Source organism: Haliotis rufescens, unplaced genomic scaffold (genome assembly GCF_023055435.1).
Source record: "Haliotis rufescens isolate VD_foot unplaced genomic scaffold, xgHalRufe1.0.p SCAF_2, whole genome shotgun sequence".
Taxonomy (NCBI): domain Eukaryota; kingdom Metazoa; phylum Mollusca; class Gastropoda; order Lepetellida; family Haliotidae; genus Haliotis; species Haliotis rufescens.
In genome coordinates this window covers 64,645,513-64,670,119 of record NW_025963890.1, presented here as the reverse complement: position 1 = coordinate 64,670,119, position 24,607 = coordinate 64,645,513, and the positions used below count along the sequence as shown (strand labels likewise).

The window sequence follows — 24,607 nt, the reverse complement described above, 5'->3', positions numbered from 1 at the left end:
TATTGTCACATGACCTGATTACTGTAGCGTGTGAACGATGGCAACAGGAAACACCCCACGTACAATCACCAAGCATTGTCACATGGCCTGATTACTGTAGCGTGTGAACGATGGCAACAGGAAACACCCCACGTACAATCACCAAGCATTGTCACATGACCTGATTACTGTAGCGTGTGAACAATGGCAACAGGAAACACCCCACGTACAATCACCAAGCATTGTCACATGACCTGATTACTGTAGCGTGTGAACGATGGCAACAGGAAACACCCCACGTACAATCACCAAGCATTGTCACATGACCTGATTACTATAGCGTGTGAACGATGGCAACAGGAAACACCCCACGTACAACCACCAAGTATTGTCACATGACCTGATTACTGTAGCGTGTGAACAATGGCAACAGGAAACACCCCAAGTACAATCACCAAGCATTGTCACATGACCTGATTACTGTAGCGTGTGAACAATGGCAACAGGAAACACCCCACGTACAATCACCAAGCATTGTCACATGGCCTGATTACTGTAGCGTGTGAACAATGGCAACAGGAAACACCCCACGTACAATCACCAAGCATTGTCTCATGGCCTGATTACTGTAGCGTGTGAACGATGGCAACAGGAAACACCCCACGTACAATCACCAAGCATTGTCACATGGCCTGATTACTGTAGCGTGTGAACGATGGCAACAGGAAACACCCCACGTACAATCACCAAGCATTGTCACATGGCCTGATTACTGTAGCGTGTGAACGATGGCAACAGGAAACACCCCAAGTACAATCACCAAGCATTGTCACATGGCCTGATTACTGTAGCGTGTGAACGATGGCAACAGGAAACACCCCACGTACAATCACCAAGCATTGTCACATGGCCTGATTACTGTAGCGTGTGAACGATGGCAACAGGAAACACCCCACGTACAATCACCAAGCATTGTCACATGACCTGATTACTGTAGCGTGTGAACGATGGCAACAGGAAACACCCCACGTACAACCACCAAGCATTGTCACATGACCTGATTACTGTAGCGTGTGAACGATGGCAACAGGAAACACCCCACGTACAATCACCAAGCATTGTCACATGACCTGATTACTGTAGCGTGTGAACGATGGCAACAGGAAACACCCCACGTACAATCACCAAGCATTGTCACATGACCTGATTACTGTAGCGTGTGAACGATGGCAACAGGAAACACCCCACGTACAATCACCAAGCATTGTCACATGACCTGATTACTGTAGCGTGTGAACAATGGCAACAGGAAACACCCCACGTACAATCACCAAGTATTGTCACATGGCCTGATTACTGTAGCGTGTGAACGATGGCAACAGGAAACACCCCACGTACAATCACCAAGCATTGTCACATGACCTGATTACTGTAGCGTGTGAACGATGGCAACAGGCAACACCCCACGTACAATCACCAAGCATTGTCACATGGCCTGATTACTGTAGCGTGTGAACGATGGCAACAGGAAACACCCCACGTACAATCACCAAGCATTGTCACATGGCCTGATTACTGTAGCGTGTGAACAATGGCAACAGGAAACACCCCACGTACAATCACCAAGCATTGTCACATGACCTGATTACTGTAGCGTGTGAACGATGGCAACAGGAAACACCCCACGTACAATCACCAAGCATTGTCTCATGGCCTGATTACTGTAGCGTGTGAACGATGGCAACAGGAAACACCCCACATACAATCACCAAGCATTGTCACATGACCTGATTACTGTAGCACATGGACGATGGCAACAGGAAACACCCCACGTACAATCACCAAGCATTGTCACATGGCCTGATTACTGTAGCGTGTGAACGATGGCAACAGGAAACACCCCACGTACAATCACCAAGCATTGTCACATGACCTGATTACTGTAGCGTGTGAACGATGGCAACAGGAAACACCCCACGTACAATCACCAAGCATTGTCACATGGCCTGATTACTGTAGCGTGTGAACGATGGCAACAGGAAACACCCCACGTACAATCACCAAGCATTGTCTCATGGCCTGATTACTGTAGCGTGTGAACGATGGCAACAGGAAACACCCCACATACAATCACCAAGCATTGTCACATGACCTGATTACTGTAGCACATGGACGATGGCAACAGGAAACACCCCACGTACAATCACCAAGCATTGTCACATGGCCTGATTACTGTAGCGTGTGAACGATGGCAACAGGAAACACCCCACGTACAATCACCAAGCATTGTCACATGACCTGATTACTGTAGCGTGTGAACGATGGCAACAGGAAACACCCCAAGTACAATCACCAAGCATTGTCATATGACCTGATTACTGTAGCGTGTGAACAATGGCAACAGGAAACACCCCACGTACAATCACCAAGCATTGTCTCATGGCCTGATTACTGTAGCGTGTGAACGATGGCAACAGGAAACACCCCACGTACAATCACCAAGCATTGTCACATGACCTGATTACTGTAGCACATGGACGATGGCAACAGGAAACACCCCACGTACAATCACCAAGCATTGTCACATGACCTGATTACTGTAGCGTGTGAACAATGGCAACAGGAAACACCCCACGTACAATCACCAAGCATTGTCACATGACCTGATTACTGTAGCGTGTGAACAATGGCAACAGGAAACACCCCACGTACAATCACCAAGCATTGTCTCATGGCCTGATTACTGTAGCGTGTGAACGATGGCAACAGGAAACACCCCACGTACAATCACCAAGCATTGTCACATGACCTGATTACTGTAGCACATGGACGATGGCAACAGGAAACACCCCACGTACAATCACCAAGCATTGTCACATGACCTGATTACTGTAGCGTGTGAACGATGGCAACAGGAAACACCCCAAGTACAATCACCAAGTATTGTCACATGGCCTGATTACTGTAGCGTGTGAACAATGGCAACAGGAAACACCCCACGTACAATCACCAAGCATTGTCACATGGCCTGATTACTGTAGCGTGTGAACGATGGCAACAGGAAACACCCCACGTACAATCACCAAGCATTGTCACATGACCTGATTACTGTAGCGTGTGAACAATGGCAACAGGAAACACCCCAAGTACAATCACCAAGCATTGTCTCATGGCCTGATTACTGTAGCGTGTGAACAATGGCAACAGGAAACACCCCACGTACAATCACCAAGCATTGTCACATGACCTGATTACTGTAGCGTGTGAACAATGGCAACAGGAAACACCCCACGTACAATCACCAAGCATTGTCTCATGACCTGATTACTGTAGCGTGTGAACGATGGCAACAGGAAACACCCCACGTACAATCACCAAGCATTGTCACATGGCCTGATTACTGTAGCGTGTGAACAATGGCAACAGGAAACACCCCACGTACAATCACCAAGCATTGTCACATGACCTGATTACTGTAGCGTGTGAACAATGGCAACAGGAAACACCCCACGTACAATCACCAAGCATTGTCACATGGCCTGATTACTGTAGCGTGTGAACGATGGCAACAGGAAACACCCCAAGTACAATCACCAAGCATTGTCACATGGCCTGATTACTGTAGCGTGTGAACAATGGCAACAGGAAACACCCCACGTACAATCACCAAGCATTGTCACATGGCCTGATTACTGTAGCGTGTGAACGATGGCAACAGGAAACACCCCACGTACAATCACCAAGCATTGTCACATGGCCTGATTACTGTAGCGTGTGAACGATGGCAACAGGAAACACCCCAAGTACAATCACCAAGCATTGTCACATGACCTGATTACTGTAGCGTGTGAACGATGGCAACAGGAAACACCCCACGTACAATCACCAAGCATTGTCACATGACCTGATTACTGTAGCGTGTGAACGATGGCAACAGGAAACACCCCACGTACAATCACCAAGCATTGTCACATGGCCTGATTACTGTAGCGTGTGAACGATGGCAACAGGAAACACCCCACGTACAATCACCAAGCATTGTCTCATGGCCTGATTACTGTAGCGTGTGAACGATGGCAACAGGAAACACCCCACGTACAATCACCAAGCATTGTCACATGACCTGATTACTGTAGCGTGTGAACGATGGCAACAGGAAACACCCCACGTACAATCACCAAGCATTGTCACATGGCCTGATTACTGTAGCGTGTGAACGATGGCAACAGGAAACACCCCACGTACAATCACCAAGCATTGTCACATGACCTGATTACTGTAGCGTGTGAACGATGGCAACAGGAAACACCCCAAGTACAATCACCAAGCATTGTCACATGGCCTGATTACTGTAGCGTGTGAACGATGGCAACAGGAAACACCCCAAGTACAATCACCAAGCATTGTCACATGACCTGATTACTGTAGCGTGTGAACGATGGCAACAGGAAACACCCCACGTACAATCACCAAGCATTGTCACATGACCTGATTACTGTAGCGTGTGAACGATGGCAACAGGAAACACCCCACGTACAATCACCAAGCATTGTCACATGGCCTGATTACTGTAGCGTGTGAACGATGGCAACAGGAAACACCCCACGTACAATCACCAAGCATTGTCTCATGGCCTGATTACTGTAGCGTGTGAACGATGGCAACAGGAAACACCCCACGTACAATCACCAAGCATTGTCACATGACCTGATTACTGTAGCGTGTGAACGATGGCAACAGGAAACACCCCACGTACAATCACCAAGCATTGTCACATGGCCTGATTACTGTAGCGTGTGAACGATGGCAACAGGAAACACCCCACGTACAATCACCAAGCATTGTCACATGACCTGATTACTGTAGCGTGTGAACGATGGCAACAGGAAACACCCCAAGTACAATCACCAAGCATTGTCACATGGCCTGATTACTGTAGCGTGTGAACGATGGCAACAGGAAACACCCCACGTACAATCACCAAGTATTGTCACATGACCTGATTACTATAGCGTGTGAACGATGGCAACAGGAAACACCCCACGTACAATCACCAAGCATTGTCACATGGCCTGATTACTGTAGCGTGTGAACGATGGCAACAGGAAACACCCCACGTACAATCACCAAGCATTGTCACATGACCTGATTACTGTAGCGTGTGAACGATGGCAACAGGAAACACCCCACGTACAATCACCAAGCATTGTCACATGACCTGATTACTGTAGCGTGTGAACGATGGCAACAGGAAACACCCCACGTACAATCACCAAGCATTGTCACATGGCCTGATTACTGTAGCGTGTGAACAATGGCAACAGGAAACACCCCACGTACAATCACCAAGCATTGTCTCATGGCCTGATTACTGTAGCGTGTGAACGATGGCAACAGGAAACACCCCACGTACAATCACCAAGCATTGTCACATGGCCTGATTACTGTAGCGTGTGAACAATGGCAACAGGAAACACCCCAAGTACAATCACCAAGCATTGTCACATGACCTGATTACTGTAGCGTGTGAACAATGGCAACAGGAAACACCCCACGTACAATCACCAAGCATTGTCACATGACCTGATTACTGTAGCGCGTGAACAATGGCAACAGGAAACACCCCACGTACAATCACCAAGCATTGTCACATGACCTGATTACTGTAGCGTGTGAACGATGGCAACAGGAAACACCCCAAGTACAATCACCAAGCATTGTCACATGGCCTGATTACTGTAGCGTGTGAACAATGGCAACAGGAAACACCCCACGTACAATCACCAAGCATTGTCACATGACCTGATTACTGTAGCGTGTGAACGATGGCAACAGGAAACACCCCACGTACAATCACCAAGCATTGTCTCATGGCCTGATTACTGTAGCGTGTGAACGATGGCAACAGGAAACACCCCACGTACAATCACCAAGCATTGTCACATGACCTGATTACTGTAGCGTGTGAACAATGGCAACAGGAAACACCCCACGTACAATCACCAAGTATTGTCACATGACCTGATTACTGTAGCGTGTGAACGATGGCAACAGGAAACACCCCACGTACAATCACCAAGCATTGTCACATGACCTGATTACTGTAGCGTGTGAACGATGGCAACAGGAAACACCCCACGTACAATCACCAAGTATTGTCACATGACCTGATTACTGTAGCACATGGACGATGCGATACCTGGCTGATTGTCACCAAACCGAAATAGCATAATCATTGTTCAAGCCGTCAGTCACATGTTTGCCTGGTCCAGGATCCATGATTTACAGGCCGCCATCACATGGCGGTAATATTCCAAAAGATTTGCCAAAGGAACACACTGGACTGTCATTAATCCATCTTGTATACTTGTTCAGTGAATACCGATACCATCAATGGGGTACTATAAAGATCTATTCCAGATGAATCAATAACTAAACAGTGTTGAATGTGAAGCACCAGTCACCAGATGACAAAAGCAGCCAGAAAATAATATTTTTATCTTATCGTGCATTACATATTGTACATTGTTCTTACTCACGAAGTCTTAACTGGAAATGAGAGACGATCTATCAGTACCGTCAGTAACTCTTTTGCCCAACATGACCCTCTGGAGTCGTGACATATGTGCTTGTTGAATTTCATTCTGTTCCAAGCGTAGCTGGTGTGTTTTGCATCCCTTTTATCTCAGTGGACGAGGTTATTCAGCATTTTCAACGCATGGAGGTGAAAAAGGTGGTGGTGTGTACCTTCAGTCCGGTGCTAGGATAGCTGTCACGTCATTGTGCACGTGAACAACCAGACATAACCTTCCATACTTTTAGAAGTCCTAGGCTAATCGTTGGGTAGCCCAGGTGAACGACTGGACGCCACCTGTTCATTCCCACGTCGCTGACTTGTAAAGGAAATCTCCAGGAATACCATCTCCTTTTGGCCAAGATCCACAATCATGCAGGCCTATGATGCAGCAGGATGGGAGCACCCAAGGCCAACAACCCGCATGAGATCTGGGCCCAGGCCTCAACCATGGCTCTCCACAGGATCCAGTCCGTCATTCAGGGGGTGCTTTACCTCAGAGATGTGTCCGTAGAAGAAGTAGATGGCGGGCGTAGTTTTTGGCCGTTGGTGGTCGTCCAGTGGATCACCAACCCCCATGAAATGCAAGTCGAGTGAGATGCAGCCAAACCCCATACCCACTCCGCCAAACTGTTCCCAGGTTTGAAGTTTTTTTGTTGTTTAGATATTCCAGCTATATGACGGCGGTATGTAAATAATTGAGTCTGGACCAGACAATCCAGTGATTGATATCATGAGCATCGATCCACGTAATTGGGATACGATGACATGCATCAACCAAGTCAGCGAGCCTGACCACCCGATCCTGTAAGTCACCTCTTACAAGCATAGTCGCCTTTTACGGCAAGTATGGGTTGCTGAAGACCTATTCTACCCCGGATTTTCACGGGTAGGGAGGAGCTGTACACAGCATTTCCAGTAACTCTTGGTTTCAGGTCATGTCTGGTTGTTCATGTGTGCCATGACACATGGCAGCTATCCTGGCACTGGACTGAAGGTATGTTCTACCACCTACCCTCAAATAAAGTGCAATATGTAATTAGGATAAGTTAAAACTATTCCATAATCAGACTATCATGTTTATTTTATCTCCTTATCCTGCATTACCCAACGCCCGTGACTGATTTCCTTCCTATTGTACCATCAGCCCTGAGGGATGTTTGCAGACAATGACATACAGGGGGGGGGTAGGCGTGACTTCCGACACCAGATGTGCACGAGGGTCATGTCACGCTGCTAGATGGTCATTTATTTCCAGTTAGGACAGTAGTAAGAGCAATGGGCAGTATGTAATGCATGATATAAAATAAATATATAAAATAAACATAATACACTGATTATGGAATTTTGCTGAAAGACTGGCCTTGCCCTTCATAATTCTTGTACAGTTTCTCCATCCTGTCATAATGCTCAAGCTCACAGGCATTTAAAGACTGCATGTCATAATCCATACCTCAATATCTCCATGATCTGTTCAAACCTGCTTAAGTGTCTGTCACCCATTCAACCTGAACGGGGCATTTTCAGGGCCTGGAAAAAAACAACACAAAAACACACAAAAACACACACACACACACACACACACACACACACACACACACACTTCTTACTACTGCATGAGTAGGTACATGTGAACACCTTTAACAGACTGGCAGCTTTGTCAGATAGATGTTTGTCAGATAGATGTCAGTCCAACAACCCGAGGTCACAAATTCAAGGCTGATGAGTGGTCACCCCCCCCAAAAAAAATGGTTACTTTTTTTAGTGACATGTCACCTATGACAGATCGACCTCGGACAGGCTGTGGTGCTGAATTCTAAAAGTACTCCCATGTGAAGACATGGCCAAGATTCAGCACTATTGAGAGCTAAAGCGGATCGAGATCCACACAATAACCAGATCAACAAACAAACAAATCAATGCAAAATGGAAAATGTGTTTTATTTTTCACCATGACATAGTATATGTTCATTTGTAAAGTGCCAAGCAAAATACTCATTTTATACCACAGTATTGTATGAATTTCCACATACCTCCTCAACTACGTATTGTCTAGCTCATTGCATAACTCTCGTCTCCTTCTCCACATTGTACATTGGCTAAGTCCTGGTGAAACACATCACAAACACAAATCCTGGGTCGCTCTCACAGCTGGCATTGCAGGGACGCTGACAATGTTTCAAAGAGGGGGAACTGCCATGTTACAGTCTCTTCAAAACTTCAGTACATTCATAACATTCATCCACAAATACACATTTAATTTCACAGAACAGCACTGTATGGAGATATAAATCTGTTTTTCAAACAAATACATAGTGAAATTATCATTCAAAACTGTTCGTTAACATGCTGAAGAAAATATTGATCATTACTGTGGATAATCTTAATCCAATCCACGGACCCGCCAACAGTTGGGTCTGTGTCAATATATACAACTCAAAATAAGTTAAAGAACACCCATCTTTTCATATGACTATAGTTGGTCAGTCAAGTCATGACTTGTCTAGGACCGGGGCTATGGCCATATGAAAATAAAACTCAGGTTTCGTTATCTTATTTCAAGTAGTATAGATACAAAGAACTTATGAACATGTTAACAAAATGATAGGTACAGAATATATTCATATATCAATAACCTTCATGTTAAAACTTTAACCCACATATCACTGACATCTGATATAACATCAGCATATATTCCAAATTATGTCCATTGACAGAAATTGCCATCCCCTGGATTCAACAGCTTGATGACATCCAAATACAAGAAAATAAAACTGTAAATATCAATTTTCAACATGTTTTAGTTATATCTTTGTCCTATCCAACATTACTTTGTGGTTTATGGCAGACTGACCTTGACCTTCGGCACCACCAAACTCTTACTCCAACATCAAAAAAGGAGATTATGTAGCACCATTCAAAAAGAGCCATGCCATTATTTTGGGATTTATGGATTTTCTTTGGCCAAAATCCAACCATAAATGTTGATCCTCATAACAATAATTAGTATTTGGTGCCAACCAGCAGGTAAGTGTGTTACTTACACAAAAAGCAACCCTTTGAAACAAACATCTTTGTCAATGCGACCCCTTGAAACAAATATCTTTGTCAATGTGTCCCTCATAACATAGCAAAATATAATCTTACTTTCAATTGAAAAAATATTGTTTAAACATGTGTTCACAGTAGTAAAACAGTCTTACAACACATAGCAGATTGGTTATTTTACAGTGCAGTTTATTACACGTATTGTGGTAATTGAAGAGAATGTGATACCGTGTTACACGATAACATGGTACGCGTCAGGATATGAACATAACGATTCATTTATTCAGATACACACCACACCAAAGTAAATCTGTTTAATGATGATATGGTAGAGTTATTCTAAGACAATCCACATTAATATGTTTCATATATACAATGCTATTTCCCATTGAGCTTAATAATTCACCTACAAGAAAAGCTGGGATATTCAGCATTAGTTTCATATCGCAAGAAAGAGAAACATCTTCGTCGTGAGAATTAACTAATGTAGCATCAACCTTCAACATGTCCCAGCTCCGCATCTGACTAATGTTGTTAAACAAGCAGAACCGACGCTAGCTCTACATCATATCAGTGCAACTGCAGATAAATAGGAGCCCTTGGTTACACATCACAACTTCAAATAATTTACAAAATGCATTAAAATATTATTCTTCCAACTTTTTACAGGCATGCATATTGAACATTTTCACCAGTTGGATATATAGTTTATCATATAACTTTAATATCCACCAGAAAGATTTCAGAGGAGTTCTTCGTCTCGGAACAAGTCACACGATTACGTATCTACACTGTAGGTATATTCACAGGTACTGTCCATAGCTAGGACAAGCTTCCCTTACTACTTGGTTCTAATTATCACAAATTTCATCCAAAGAAGGTAAATGTTTTGTTTTTTTTGAAAAAATTTGGTTTCTTCTTCTTCAATCAAGTCATAAGAAAAGCTTGGCCCTCGCTAACCAACACCAAGCTACAAGAAGTGCAGTCCGTTTAGAAAATCTTGAACATTTTGTTCTAAACATCTACAGTGATGATCATTCCTAAGAATAACCTTGTGTCCTACAGAAATAAGTTTAACACATAGCTTTATTTCCTCACACAGAAAGACACGAAAAAAAAAAAAGTTTGTGCAAAGGAAAGTTATTGAAAAGGTTTTTTCCTACCAGCACCACGTTGAAAAGAATTCCCCCACATATAGTGTTAACTTCATGCGGATACTGTTGTCCAAACAACAGCTTATATTTAAAGGGAGAAGCAGGAAGTAGAATATTTCCTAATAATTGTCAGAGATTTTACTGTCTGTTCTAAACTAGCAAATCTTTATGTTATTGAAAGACAAGTATAGAATACTCAATGTAAAATTATTATGAAAATCAAGCAAGACGGTCATGCTGTAAATAAAAACTCAAATTGTCATGGCCTAAAGTTTATCAAACACCCATCAGAAATGAGTGCATGCTTAAACAGCCTATATAGTCCCTAGCTACGTGGACATGAAAGGTTTCTGTTGTACAAACTGAGGCTCAAATCGACAATAAAAAAAGGGGGGGGGCAGGGGGAGGGGAGAGAGAAAGATAAAAAAATTGGATCTTGCATATCTTGAAAAGGTTCACCAAAAAATTGTCTTAACATGGGAACAAGTCAGTGAGAGAGTTCAAAGAGCATGCCTTGATGTCGCCTATCATGGTATCTCAGATAAATGTGGGAGGAAAGCCTAAGAGATGCAGGTCTCAGACTTTTACCACTAGTGGCAACAAAGCCTCAAATTCTACCAACCATCAGGCAAATTGGCAGGCCCTTCAAATGGATTTAAGCATTATGTGACTTTAGCCACTAGTCCAAAGCCAGAGTCTAGTATAGTTCTGTTCGGGCTAGTAAGCTCAGCTAATAATAGTCCATATAATAACACTAAACTCTAATGATGCTAAGAGCTATGTTCGGGCTAGTAGACTCAAGTTTTTAAAAACATGTTACCGAAACTGTCTAAGTCATCCAACACTGCCTTGTCTGTCTGCTTCTCCGATGTTATAATGAATGTCAGCCAGTCGACCAATTGATGATTGACCATTGAACTGGTAACAACTAAACTTATCCTCATCTCCAATACAAATCTACCTTTCATTAGTTGGTTTGCAAAAGATTTGGCCTAAAATTCAAAGGAGGTAGTCATTAGATAACTTTAATAAATTTCAACTTCTAGATAAGTACTGCTAATAATGAGAGTGAGTGAGTAAGTGAGTGAGTGAGTATGGTTTTATGCTGCTTTTAGCAATATTCAAGCAATATCAAGAGGGACACCAGAAAATGGGCTTCACACATTGTATGCTAATTAGGAATGAAAAAGAAGGAAAGAAAAGTTTTAACATGACAAGATTTTCCTAAAAGATTTTTAAACATCTTGTTCACCATTTCTTTCAATCTGCGGTAACAAGTGTTATTTCCATTTCACCAATGTTGTAAAACAAAAGAACAGTCAAACGGCTTTCTTCTATTTTCCATTTCTTGTCTGTCGGTCTGGGGAATCAACTATTAAAAGAACCTGGCCTCAGGTGTCACATCATCAAACACAGCTCTAACATCAGTACAGAATGACAAGAAAGACTAAAAAAAAATTGTGTTGTTCAAGAAGGCATAATAGAAAATCCACGGAAGAATGTGATCAAAATAACCAAAATGATAAAAAAAAAAGAAGCAAAAAAAAGGAAATCCAACGTTAGACGGAAATATCATATAGCTCTGTGCTATTCCATTAAACCTTTACCACCCTAGGCACAGCATTCCACCTCACTTGAAAAGTTCTTCACAACATGGTAGAAACCTGAGATGGCCTACCAGCTGAAACCTATCTTGGAACATACGCGGATGTAAACCAAGTATCATGAATTGTTTCCAACCTTACAACTATCAGCATTGTCAAAACCCCGCTAAAGGACACTAAGTAAACACTATACTGAAGTTTAACCATGGGATAATGCACAAACAATATTTCGTGTGGAACTGGAAAAACATTTTTATAGCTATACTTAATGCACAGAGGGACTCCAAAACCTACAGCTTTCTGAGACTAAAAGTCTTAACTAAAAATACAAATCATTTTCTCAAATCAAGCCGTTTGTGTAGTGAATATTTGAACAAGTGTTGAACAATGACGTGAACATGAGAATAAGTAGCTTGCATTCTCCATCACATGCAAGGTGCCTGGCAGCATAATTAGCATCATGCTATCCTAACAAACGAACAGTTCTCAGAACTGACATCTCGATGGATGTACCTCCCTAAGTAGTAGGCCGCTAGGAAACTACGGGTATCCCATGAGCAGCTCTTATAAAAGCAAACTCCTTGTCTTCTCAGGCACTAAATTGGCAATGAAAGTTAATTTTACCATTGACAAAAAAAACAACCCCCAAAACGCTAGGAAACACATATTTTGTTTGAAAACAGCTTCTACACTAATTTTTAGAAGATGATTTGCCTGAGTACTTCTAGTTTGCCTCAAGGCACAATTTAAAGGCTAAATACATGCTCCAGTGAATTTCTTACAAAATATCAGTACCAGTTTATTGTAGTGGTGAAAAGATACTGCAATGTCCCGATGTGATACATATCGCGATTTGCATATTTACATCAAATGGCATGGGAACTTCTTGACAAATATTACGAGGTTCAAAAGGAAAAGCTATCTGTAGACACGTTTGTAGTGGCTATATTTAGTCGTGAACTTGAAACGCAAATTACAACACATTTTGCTAGGGTCTGACCGACAAAAACCCCAGGGGTCATTAAACAAATAGTAAGTAATTTATTTCAGCAAGTGTATTGTCTTGTATAGATACAGAAAAAAAGACATATCATATTTCGTATCAGCATATGAAAACTCATGATGCACCGGTGCACTGATGTAGCATTCCACAAACAAGTGTCATCAGAAGATGACAAATCCCCCTTCCCTCCCCCCGACAAATTCAAATGAACAAATCATCTGACTGTTACTGTAAGTCCAACTTTAAGAGAAAATTTCCATCTAATCTGTCTGTCCGTATACAAGGGTAGTTATTGAGCTATCAAAGTAATACCATGGAATTGGGATTTGGAATTTTGTATTTTTACGTCAGGTACACACCAATTTGAACAGAGTCAAAGTCAAATGTGTTGCCATGGAAACGGAAAATACATTCTAAAAATCCCTCAATAGCAAAAGGCATCAGTTGTCAACCTGGTCTTTGTATGTTCAAAGTTTCATGAAAGAATACCTATTTGGATTAGACATATGGTCAGTACAAACACACAACTATGAACTGAGTCAAAGTCAAAGTTGTTGCCATGGAAACAGGAAATTCTTTTTATATTTTTTTTTAAATTCCTAAAAGCATACGGCACCACTTCAGCCCCTGATTAATGCATGCACCATGTTAGGATGAAAAATCTTGAATAGCTCCAGAAACGAAAAACGGACAGACAGACCAGATGACAACTTGATCCTACTCATTACATGCCAGGCTGGATAAAAACATGTGCATATCAGATACACTATAGTCAGTTTATACCTGCAACATCTAAAAACCTGTATAGCTGCAAATGAAATCCTGCATTACTAGTTCAAGGTGTTAAACAAAATACAACCTTAATCAATGGAGGCATATGGAAAGGAAGGAAAAGATTGGAAAATTTGTCTCTGCAAATTTGTGTTCTAAGATGCATGACAATCCATCACAGCAAACAGATTTATATGAAACGAAACAAATTTATGTACTTGGTAAATTGAGACAAAGAACTCTTTCATGACAAATATTTCACAGAGATATGTTTCAGTCACCATTTTATATTTGATCATTTTGACAACCACGGAATGGTACGAGCACTTGGGGTTACCCCACTTTACAGATGACTAGATTCAATTCTGGGGTGTCGTCTTCAGGTCTCGGATCACAAAACACACCATTCGTTCTGAGCAGCTCCATTGCTATGACAGAAATGTGGTCACGATGTCTCATTTGTGAACCCTGAAAGCTTAGTGTCTTTCAGGAGTCAACAGTTGCACATGAAAAAAACATGCTAGATGGCACTGGATTCTTTGGCAAGGGGTAATCATGTGGACACATGTAACAAAAGGTTACAGTTACCATGGTTACCTTTGTGTGGTGTTTTACAGATGACTCTCAACAGATGATGTTTAAATGATTCATTTAATCCTTCAATACAAGTCCGTAAATGACATTCGCACCAGCAATATTCTTCAAAGTAATGGTTTCTTTCTATTCATAATCACAAAGTATACTGACTTGTGTTTTCTCAGATGTACTCAGAACAAACTTAAACACAAACAAGAAAAACTTTCAGCTGTCAGTATGAGATAGGCAACTTCCAACAAGCTTAGTGACATGCTACTAATGACTAACATATCCACAAGCAGATAATCGATATCAGCAAATTCTCAATGAAAATGCAAGTAAAGAGAATATTGTGGTAGCGCTAAATCTGCAGACAGTCAACAAGACATCAATACAATTTCCTCCTAGGCAAATATGCATAATTCATATACCTTATAGCGAGAACAGGATCCATATCAAGGAGCGGTTACCATGGATACATGGCTATACTTGGACATTGTAGTAGGTACGTTACTGAAGAGCATTAAGTTTGAGCATATATACCTTTTGTTGATAGAGAGCCTGTGTCGTACCGCCACAGATACAATACTTCAATGTGTACACGATAAACCTCACAAAACACCGACAATGTTATCAAACGCTGGAATGAGAAAAACGTAACAATACACCCCCAGTTAAATTGTACACGAGTAGCTATGGTAGGTTTGTGAACTTGTATAATGTTTCGGGAAGACATTCACACCTTGACGATGTGATAACATGCAGCTGCACGTTTACTTCATGTAGACTTAACAGCAAACACTACAGAGCATCCATGGTTGAAAAATATAACGCATCTATTTTGCACCTACTGCCCTGATGACAAATGCAACCCGTGGTTTTGGTAATTACTAAGCACTCAGTATGCTAAGAGAAAGACATATGGTTGAAATTTGAATAAAAGTTTACAGTGTGGAAAATGAAATTAATGTTCAAAAGTACCCTCAACAGCTCTGCTAAGAATCCAGGACCCAGAATTTGTCTTTGTTTTGCTGCCAGGCAGAGACAAGGAAAGATCTTCTTTCATGCAAAGAAAACAATGTAATACTAGTGATACAGTAGTATGATTTAGTTACTATGCATCGGACAAAAATAAAATTATGACACTTTGCTGAAAAGAAAGGCATCCTGTTTCATCTTCTGAGAATAAAACCTGCTGCACAAAATACATGGTCTTGAATCAATGGTGTATGTTGGCGACGAGACATCAGTGATGTGAATCTCACATGGACTGTGGACCTAGTACTCTCGTGATTTTCTCAATCAAGCTTCTTGCTCACATGATCCAAGAAGACCTAACACAATGGGCAACTGTGGGCATGAGATGACGTCGAAAAATGTGAAATCACAAGTCTGTTGTTTTATCATACAATATATAAATACCTCTCCATAGTTTTCAACATGGTAATTGTCTTTGCAACCAGGGTAACAAATCAAGACCCCAAAACGTCCTCCCTTGAAGCTCTCAAGGGAAAAAGAGAAAAACTAAAAAATAAATTCAAAAATTTCTTCAGAATCAATGTTATCAAATACCAGTTTTGTTTTTCTGTAAATACCACATATAACGCTCAAACTAGCTTTGCGAATCATCCTCCAGAACAGCTGCTCCTGGGAACTGACTGCGAACATGGGACGCTTCTCCCGCGGTCAGCAGAGAGACAGGTGCAAGACAGCGAGAAAGCGGCGGCGGCACACATTATCACTGCAGTGACAACAACTGTAGCCTGTGTTACGAATCATCCTCCGTTTCCGAATCGGATGACGACAGTGTTTCATTGAGCTCCTGGGTATTGGCTAGCTGGTATATTGGGATGTGTTTTGGACTCCATGTTTTGGGAAGTGTCCTGGCCAGACCATTGCGAGGGGTTTTCTTTACCTGCAAAACCAAAGTTTTCAATCAAAAAGACATTAAACTTCAGTTTACAACAAAATACACTGCGAGTTGATGTCAGGTGAGGTGAAATGGGTTTAAGGTTATGTTCAATATGATCGCACTTATAAAGCAACGTGAATGCACACGTGTGGGGCTTCTTTTACTGATTTGGACAAGCCATAGTTTAATAGTCCTAGTCCACCGAGATACCATCTTGCAGTTAACCATGGATTCCCGTCTCAGACACAGTATGCCAACTCCAAGCCATCACGAGGCAAGGGAGTTAACTGACTGTAAAAGTCTAGGTTCCACACTTGCCGAACTAGGCTGGAAGTTTGGGGCTCAACCGTAGTGCAGCGAGTGCCTATTACGATTTATGTCCCTTCAATGTCCCTCAGTGACCACTCAGATTCAACCTCTCATATCACTTGTATTTGCTTCAAATAAATCAGGTCGCCCAGTGAAGATGATCTGATCGATAATCAAGATCTATATTGTAATAAAACAGTCTTACTTCGCAAAGAGCATCAAATCACATAAGCATCTTGATTTAAAACATGAAAAGATATGAAAAGGATCTGTTGACACTAGGTTGGCTTTGCAAATCCTGCAATTGACCAAAATCTGTGCAGCATTTTACAAAACAAATGTCAATTTCATTACACGATATTGATAAGTCTATGCATAGTTCTTTCTATAAGGTATTCCAGCCTAGTTCGGCAAGGGTGGATACTGGACTTTTATAGTTATTAAACTCCCTTGCGAAGACGACTCTAAGCCTATTAGTCCTTGTTTTTTCTACTTAAAGGAGCGCAGGGCAGGGCAACAACAAGTACCATCTATTAATGTGATCAGGAACGACAGTCAGGGATTGAATCCCCACCTGCAGCTCTCTGGGCAAATCCACTAGACCACGGAGCAGTCATGCATGAACTACGAACAAGTGAGGATATGTCATCAGTACTCACAGATGATAACATAAATGTTACCATTTAATTATATCTGCCTGCCATGTCTACAGTCTACTAATCTATCTATCCATGTTGAGGTATGTCCACGTACCATGTCTACAGTCTACTAATCTATCTCCCCACGTGGTAGTATGTCTACCATCTACTAACCCATCTATCCACGTGGTAGTATGTCTACCATCTACTAACCCATCTATCCACGTGGTAGTATGTCTACCATCTACTAATCTATCTACCCATGTGGAGGTATGTCTACCATCTACTAACCCATCTATCCACATGGTAGTATGTCTACCATCTACTAACCTATCTACCCATGTGGAGGTATGTCTTCAGTCTACTAATCGATCTACCGATGTGGTAGTATGTCTTCAGTCTACTAATCCATCTATCCATGTGGAGGTATGTCCACGTACCATGTCTACAGTCTACTAATCTATCTCCCCACGTGGTAGTATGTCTACAGTCTACTAATCCATCTATCCATGTTGTGGTATGTCCACGTACCATGTCTACAGTTTACTAATCTATCTCCCCATGTGGAGGTATGTCTACCGTCTACTTATCCATCTCCCCATGTGGAGGTATGTCTACAGTCTACTAATCTATCTCCCCATGTGGAGGTATGTCTACCGTCTACTTATCCATCTCCCCATGTGGAGGTATGTCTACAGTCTACTTATCTATCTCCCCATGTGGAGGTATGTCTACAGTCTACTTTTCTATCTATCCATGTGGACTATGTCTACAGTCTACTAATCTATCTCCCCATGTGGAGGTATGTCTACAGTCTACTAATCTATCTCCCCATGTGGAGGTATGTCTACAGTCTACTAATCCATCTACCCATGTGGAGGTATGTTTACAGTCTACTATTCTATCTACCCATGTGGAGGTATGTCTACAGTCTACTATTCTATCTCCCCATGTGGAGGTATGTTTACAGTCTACTATTCTATCTATCCATGTGGAGGTATGTCTACAGTCTACTAATCTATCTCCCCATGTGGAGGTATGTTTACAGTCTACTATTCTATCTATCCATGTGGAGGTATGTCTACAGTCTACTTATCCATCTCCCTATGTGGAGGTATGTCCACGTACCATGTCTGTAAGTTTCTGGAACTCCTTCATGTCATCCTCTGTGATCACATACTCCTCTTCGTCCTGCTCATTCCAACCCATCTCGCGAAGCAGCCTGCAGAACAAACAAACCTTAATGTCATGTGTTAAGTGAGTGGGGAAAATGCTTGCAGATAGTTTCTCTTTCAGCATAATCATATGGAGCATAAACAAATTAAGTTAGTCACTTCTTATGACAAGACATAACATGCTTGCAGCCTAGACTACCCAGGTCCCAAGGGGGTTACACCAGTAAAAGTAAAAAGACATGCTACCTATGTAGCCTGATAACATACCACTCAAAAACACTTAAGGACCACCTGATTCTTTGCTGTTACTATAGTTAATTTCAAGCCATGACAGATTAACTATATTAATCATGAAAGCAATGGGTGATCCTTAACTTATTTTGAGTAGCATACATGACAGCCCCAGCAAAGTGAACGCAAAGGGAATGCTTAGTATGTCTGATATGCTTGTTGTTTAGCGTAGTACGCAGCAATATTCCATCTATAAGCCAGCCTGGATATGTACATTAGTCTGGACCAGACAATTGAGTGAGTGAGTGCAGAGCTCCAGATAAGCTACGTATCTGCGTGAAATACGCATCAGAAATGCAGAAATACACAGTAAAATATAATCCAAGCGTATCAACATGATCAAATACGCAACGAACATTACAGATACGCTACAAAAATCAAACTTGTGCGTATCATCAAAATATTGTAAAGTAACCCTGCGTATTCGATTAGCAAATCAGCAACTTATTTTGAAATTATAACGGGCATTCCGTCAACCTTGCCAAACTCCACGATGACAGTTACATCATGATCATTTGCCATCACACTTTCTTGTGGAAGAATCGTGGTATTTTTTAGTCCTATAAATCTCTCGAACCCACACGACACCAGTTTGTAGGGACTAGATGAATAGTGTTTTTAAATATTTAACTTAAATACCCACATGTGTAAAAACTAGTGGGTAACAGAAATCTGAATACGCAGATAGAATAACTGATACCCAGTGATTGTAAAATGCATGGGTAAAATACCCACAACACCAAAAGCTTATCTGGAGCGAGTTGGTTTCAACGCCGCTTTTAACAGTATTCCAGTTATCTATCACGACGTGTCAGCTTGATGTGGGAGGAAAGCCCGAAGTGATGCAGGTCTCAGACGTTTACCACTTCGGTGAAACCCAAGAGCACGGGTATGGTGCTGACAAACCTAGAAACATAATCGGGGCGAACCGGGATTCGAACCCACAATCATAGGTTTCTGGCGTGCCCAAGGGACGCAACTCTGCACAGCGAATTGCGGCGCCTTAGACGACTGGGCCACCCTTGCCCCCGACCAGACAATTGAGTGATTTATGTCATGAGAAACCATATACCCCGTCAGAGTACAGGAACACCATGAAACCAACCTGAACATTCTATCCATTAAGTTGTCTCATTCAACAAGCATAGATTTCTAGGGACCAATTTTAACCAAGGTTCCCTACGGATCCAAGCTACCTCATACGACAAGCATAGATTGCTAGTGTCCGATCCTAACCAGGAATTCCAACAGATCCTAGCTTCTCACACGACAAGGATAGATTGCTAGGGACAAATTCTAACCAGGAATCCCAACAGGTCCTAGTTTAGTTGCCTCACACGACAAGCATAGATTGCACGGTCCTATCCTAACCCGGAATCCCTACGGATCCTAGCTTCCTCACACCACAAGCAGATTGCTCAGGGCAAATTCTAACCTGGAAACCTTATAGGTCTTAGTTGCCGCATGCCGCAAGCATAGATTGCTTGGGCCCAATTCTATCCTATCTAATGTACACTAGTAGAGAGTTGCTACCTCTGCTCAGTGAGTGAGTGAGTTTGGTTTTACGCCGCTTTTAGCAATATTCCAGCAATATCACGGCGGGGGACACCAGAAATGGGCTTCACACATTGTACCCACCTCTGCTCAGCCTCCAGGGAGCTGGAAAGAATGTTGCGGCCAGGCTCTGTGGAGACTTGCAGCTCATCCATTCCATTCACCAGCTGGTCACTTGAGGATTTGCCTGCAGACTGCAACACCAACAATGTAAAACTTACCACAAACCAGAGTTAACTGCTCCAGCTATTGCAAGTCGAATGAAAACATATTTGAAAAAACTTTGATGCAGAAAACGAATACATTTGCTAAACACCACACAGCAATATTCCGCCTACATTATGGCAGACTATAAACACGACCAATTCTTTCATAGGCATTACTTAGAAGTTGACGGATGACAAAGTAGACACAATTTATGGATAACAACTTCTTTAATACTGTATAGGCGACGTTTGGGTATAGATCCTTAAACCGTTGTCAAGCACGACTGTCTTGCTTGACAACAGTATAAGAGGAAGGGAGAGAACAAATACTATCTGAAGCAGGGAGCAAGTAAATGTTGAGACAGCAGTAGGCAATATTCCAGCCATGTTACCTACGGCCTGTAAAATGTCTTGGCGTATGATAACACACAATCAGCTAAGCTTGGCCCCATTCAATCCCCATTTCAGTTGGTTTGTATGACAAGCAGTGATCATAACTAACGGCGCTCCTGGGGTCCTTGAGGTTTGATTCTACAGTGTTATAATCTAAGGATCTCCTAAATTATTTACTTTTAAAGTCATGAAAAGTACCCCTTACCTTTCATTCCTAATTTCATGAGAATGATCTACGCAATTGAGATATGATGCATCAACCAGCAAGCCAGCAAGCCTGACCACCCGATCCTGTAAGTCGACTCTCACGACAAGCATAGTCGCCTTTTATGACAAGAATGGGTTGCTGAAGACCTTTTTCAACCTGGATCGTCAAAGGTCTGTACACTATAAGATACTTCTTAGTTATATAGTAATTCGAACATGCACTGACATAATGGGTGTCCCACTGTGCGTGTCACTGCATGCTGTAGAACAAACAGTTGATTGTTCAGCCTAACACTACATGTTGACAGCTACTTACATCCCCGTTCTCCTGTATTTCATGGCCAGCGATGCCATTTTCTTGCAGGGCCTTGTCTGAGCGCAGAGTCTTGAGAAAGTTGCTCTTCTTGTCACCCAGGTTCTTGGGCTGCGTGACGAAGCGAGTGTTGAGAAGATCCGCAGGGGGTGTGGGTGATTGACGGGAACCCTGGAGACAGAAATTGTCGACCCAAATCAGAAAACAACATAATTTCCCATAGGTCATTAGCTGACCCACGCTATAAGCTGATCCCCAACTTGTCTTCAAATACCTTGGATATAGATCGGCCATTCAATAATCAACGTACGGAATACTCATGTCCCCTGCTAATGGTATGTTAAATGAAACTTTAAACAATTCCTAGATAACGCAAGGCACCAGTTCATGGTTAGACATATCTGTGCAAAGTTGATCAACAATATTGATCAGCCTTCAAGTTATGCACCGGAAACCAACCCTACTCTCATGTAAACCTAAGTCCTGTTTGTTGTCATAGAAACCAGACAATGTAAAACATTTGAAAATTCCTAAACCCAGTCCATGGGTGATATCTGTGTATAGTTAGATCTATGAAATAATGAAAAGTCCATGTTATGCTCTGGAAGCCAACCCTTCCCTCATCTGAACCTAAGTCCATTCTAACAATCAGTACTTCAAGTGTACTTGGTGCATGCTGCTGAAAGTAAAAACAATTTTTATCATAAACACTCTCGAGACTTTTCTCAATTCCTACCTAATTCAATCTTCAAGCCCCTAAAAAAGGTGTCATGATTTTACATAAGTTAATGATGGCTGTAAATTATAAGACAAATGTGCACATAATCTCGAAGTTTCCAGTTTGGTGATGTCAAGCCCAAGAAAGCATGACAAATTACACCTAACACAGGGATGTAGTATGGTACATAAAGCCAGGTATTGAGTATGTTCACACATTGTATACATGGGGAAAAAAGTAAGAGGAGGTCACACACAAATCTGTAATGTCCTTACATGCACTTGTTGTATGTGTACATTAATATAAGGTTGCACTTTTCAATAATAGGTTGCACTTTTCAATGATAGGTTGCACTGATGCATGTTTTACATAGTTAAAGCCGAGGTTCCGTTTATCAGGCATGTACATTCTGTTATGCCATCAAAATATGAGCCCCAGGGTTCTGAAGCCTGAACTTTAATGTAAAAATGGTGGCCATGTTCAATTGGATCAGCATCCTATGAACACTTTTCGAGGCACCATAGCTGGGATTATTCATGCAAAGTTTCAGCTCCATAGGCCTTCCTTGTAGTTCTAGAGAAGATGATAACCAAAAGTGAAGGTCAAAGGTTGTAAAATGATCATGAAACGTGCAGAAATGGCTGAGTAATGAAAAAAAAAGAAGGTAATTTCAATAACATGAATAAAGCTTATAACAAACTTTCAGAGAACTAAAGAGCATGTTCAAACCACAAAGGTTAAATCAAGGTAAAAATACATAATAAAATGAACACACACGTTGGGCCCAGTACTAACTACACATGTTCCAAACTACATTTTGTAAGCAATTGTTTTTCAATATAGACTCCTCTTGGAACAAAAATCAGGGGTCATCTTACGAGGGAATAAGCATGTGAAGTATCCTCTTGATTGGTCAAGTGGTTTTTGAGATGTTGTTTTCAGACAACGCCAATGCCTGACAAGCAGGCCATGACATAAGCTCATTTGACTTTCAGTCAGCTTTTCTGCTTTTTCTTTTTTTTTAGTAGCAACACCTCCTGCAGTGTTTCATCCACACACAATTGACAGGGCGGGAAAAGAAATGCATCCAATTTATCACAATAACGTTTTGGTCAGGTGCTTTTTGCTGCAGACTTTCAATCCGTAAAGCCAAACTAATGACCAAATACACACCTCTTTCCCGGACTGAGCTAGAGTAGGTGACATGGGTTTCATGGACGCTAGGGGAGACTGGTCTTTATATCCTCCGTTGACGCGGGCACCCTCACGTGGGTTCTTTCTCACAATTGTCCCCTGGAAATACCATAGCATGGCGATTAAGAGACCAAAGTAGCCAAATCATGGCCTAACCACCACCACCACCATGAAAGTTTTATCAAACTAATGCAATACAGCTCCCTATGTTGCATTTCTGTTAACTGAACAACTTCAATTGGACAAACCATCATCACAAATAGGTTATGTTTCAACGATGTCTATCCTTGTAGCAGGGTGTTTCATTATAAGATGTCGACTTGTACAAACCTTTGGAATTAAGGACTTGTAGATGTTGGACCCCCCGTGACTTCTGCCATCTCGAAACATGTAATCTCCATCGTCACCCTTTCCTGATTTGTTTATTGGACGGTTGTCTGAAAAATGATTAAGATCAAAGTCAGAATAATATTGACAACACTGAGAACTTCGCCATCTGTATTGGCAGCTTGAAAACAGTTGTATCACAACAGTCAGAATCTGTTAGCCATTGACACAATGACTTGGTTCTTCATGATGCTTCTGTAGTAAGGGTGGGGTGAAATGGGGTTTAACATTGTGTTCAAGATTGTTGCACTTATATAGCGACGTACATGCATGCATGTTTCTACTAGTCCTGACTGAAGCCGATTTTATAGTGCTAGCCAACCAAGACACCATGCCATAGTTTAACATGAATAGTTAGTTGGTTTGTTGTTTAACGCCTAGTCAGCAATATTCAAGCTATATGACAGCTGTCTGTAAATAATCGAGTCTGGACCAGACAATCCAGTGATTAATATCATGAGCATCGATCCACGCAATTGGGATACGATGACATGCATCAACCAAGTCAGCAAGCCTGACCACCCAATCACGTTAGTCGCCTTTTACGACAAGCATAGTCACCCTTTACAGCAAGCATGGGTTGCTGAAGATCTTTTCTACC

The 24,607-nt window shown here is 41.9% G+C and overlaps 1 protein-coding gene across 6 annotated transcripts in view; it reads right to left on the bottom strand.

Annotated features, from left to right (window-relative positions):
• Positions 1-8,477: 8,477 nt before the first annotated feature.
• Positions 8,478-24,607, bottom strand: part of LOC124116722 (vasculin-like protein 1) — a 34,504-nt gene continuing 18,374 nt past the window's right edge. For 5 of the 6 annotated variants that reach the window (XM_046478173.2, XM_046478176.2, XM_046478177.2 and 2 more), the window contains exons 7-12: positions 23,950-24,056; positions 23,599-23,718; positions 21,711-21,878; positions 20,673-20,782; positions 18,697-18,790; positions 8,478-16,624 (exon numbers count right to left, since the gene is read on the bottom strand). In XM_046478173.2, the coding sequence (XP_046334129.1) occupies positions 16,478-16,624; positions 18,697-18,790; positions 20,673-20,782; positions 21,711-21,878; positions 23,599-23,718; positions 23,950-24,056 (746 nt within the window). In that variant the 3' untranslated portion in view covers positions 8,478-16,477. The remainder of the gene's footprint in view (positions 16,625-18,696; positions 18,791-20,672; positions 20,783-21,710; positions 21,879-23,598; positions 23,719-23,949; positions 24,057-24,607) is intronic. The other variant, XM_046478179.2, reaches the window with a different exon arrangement.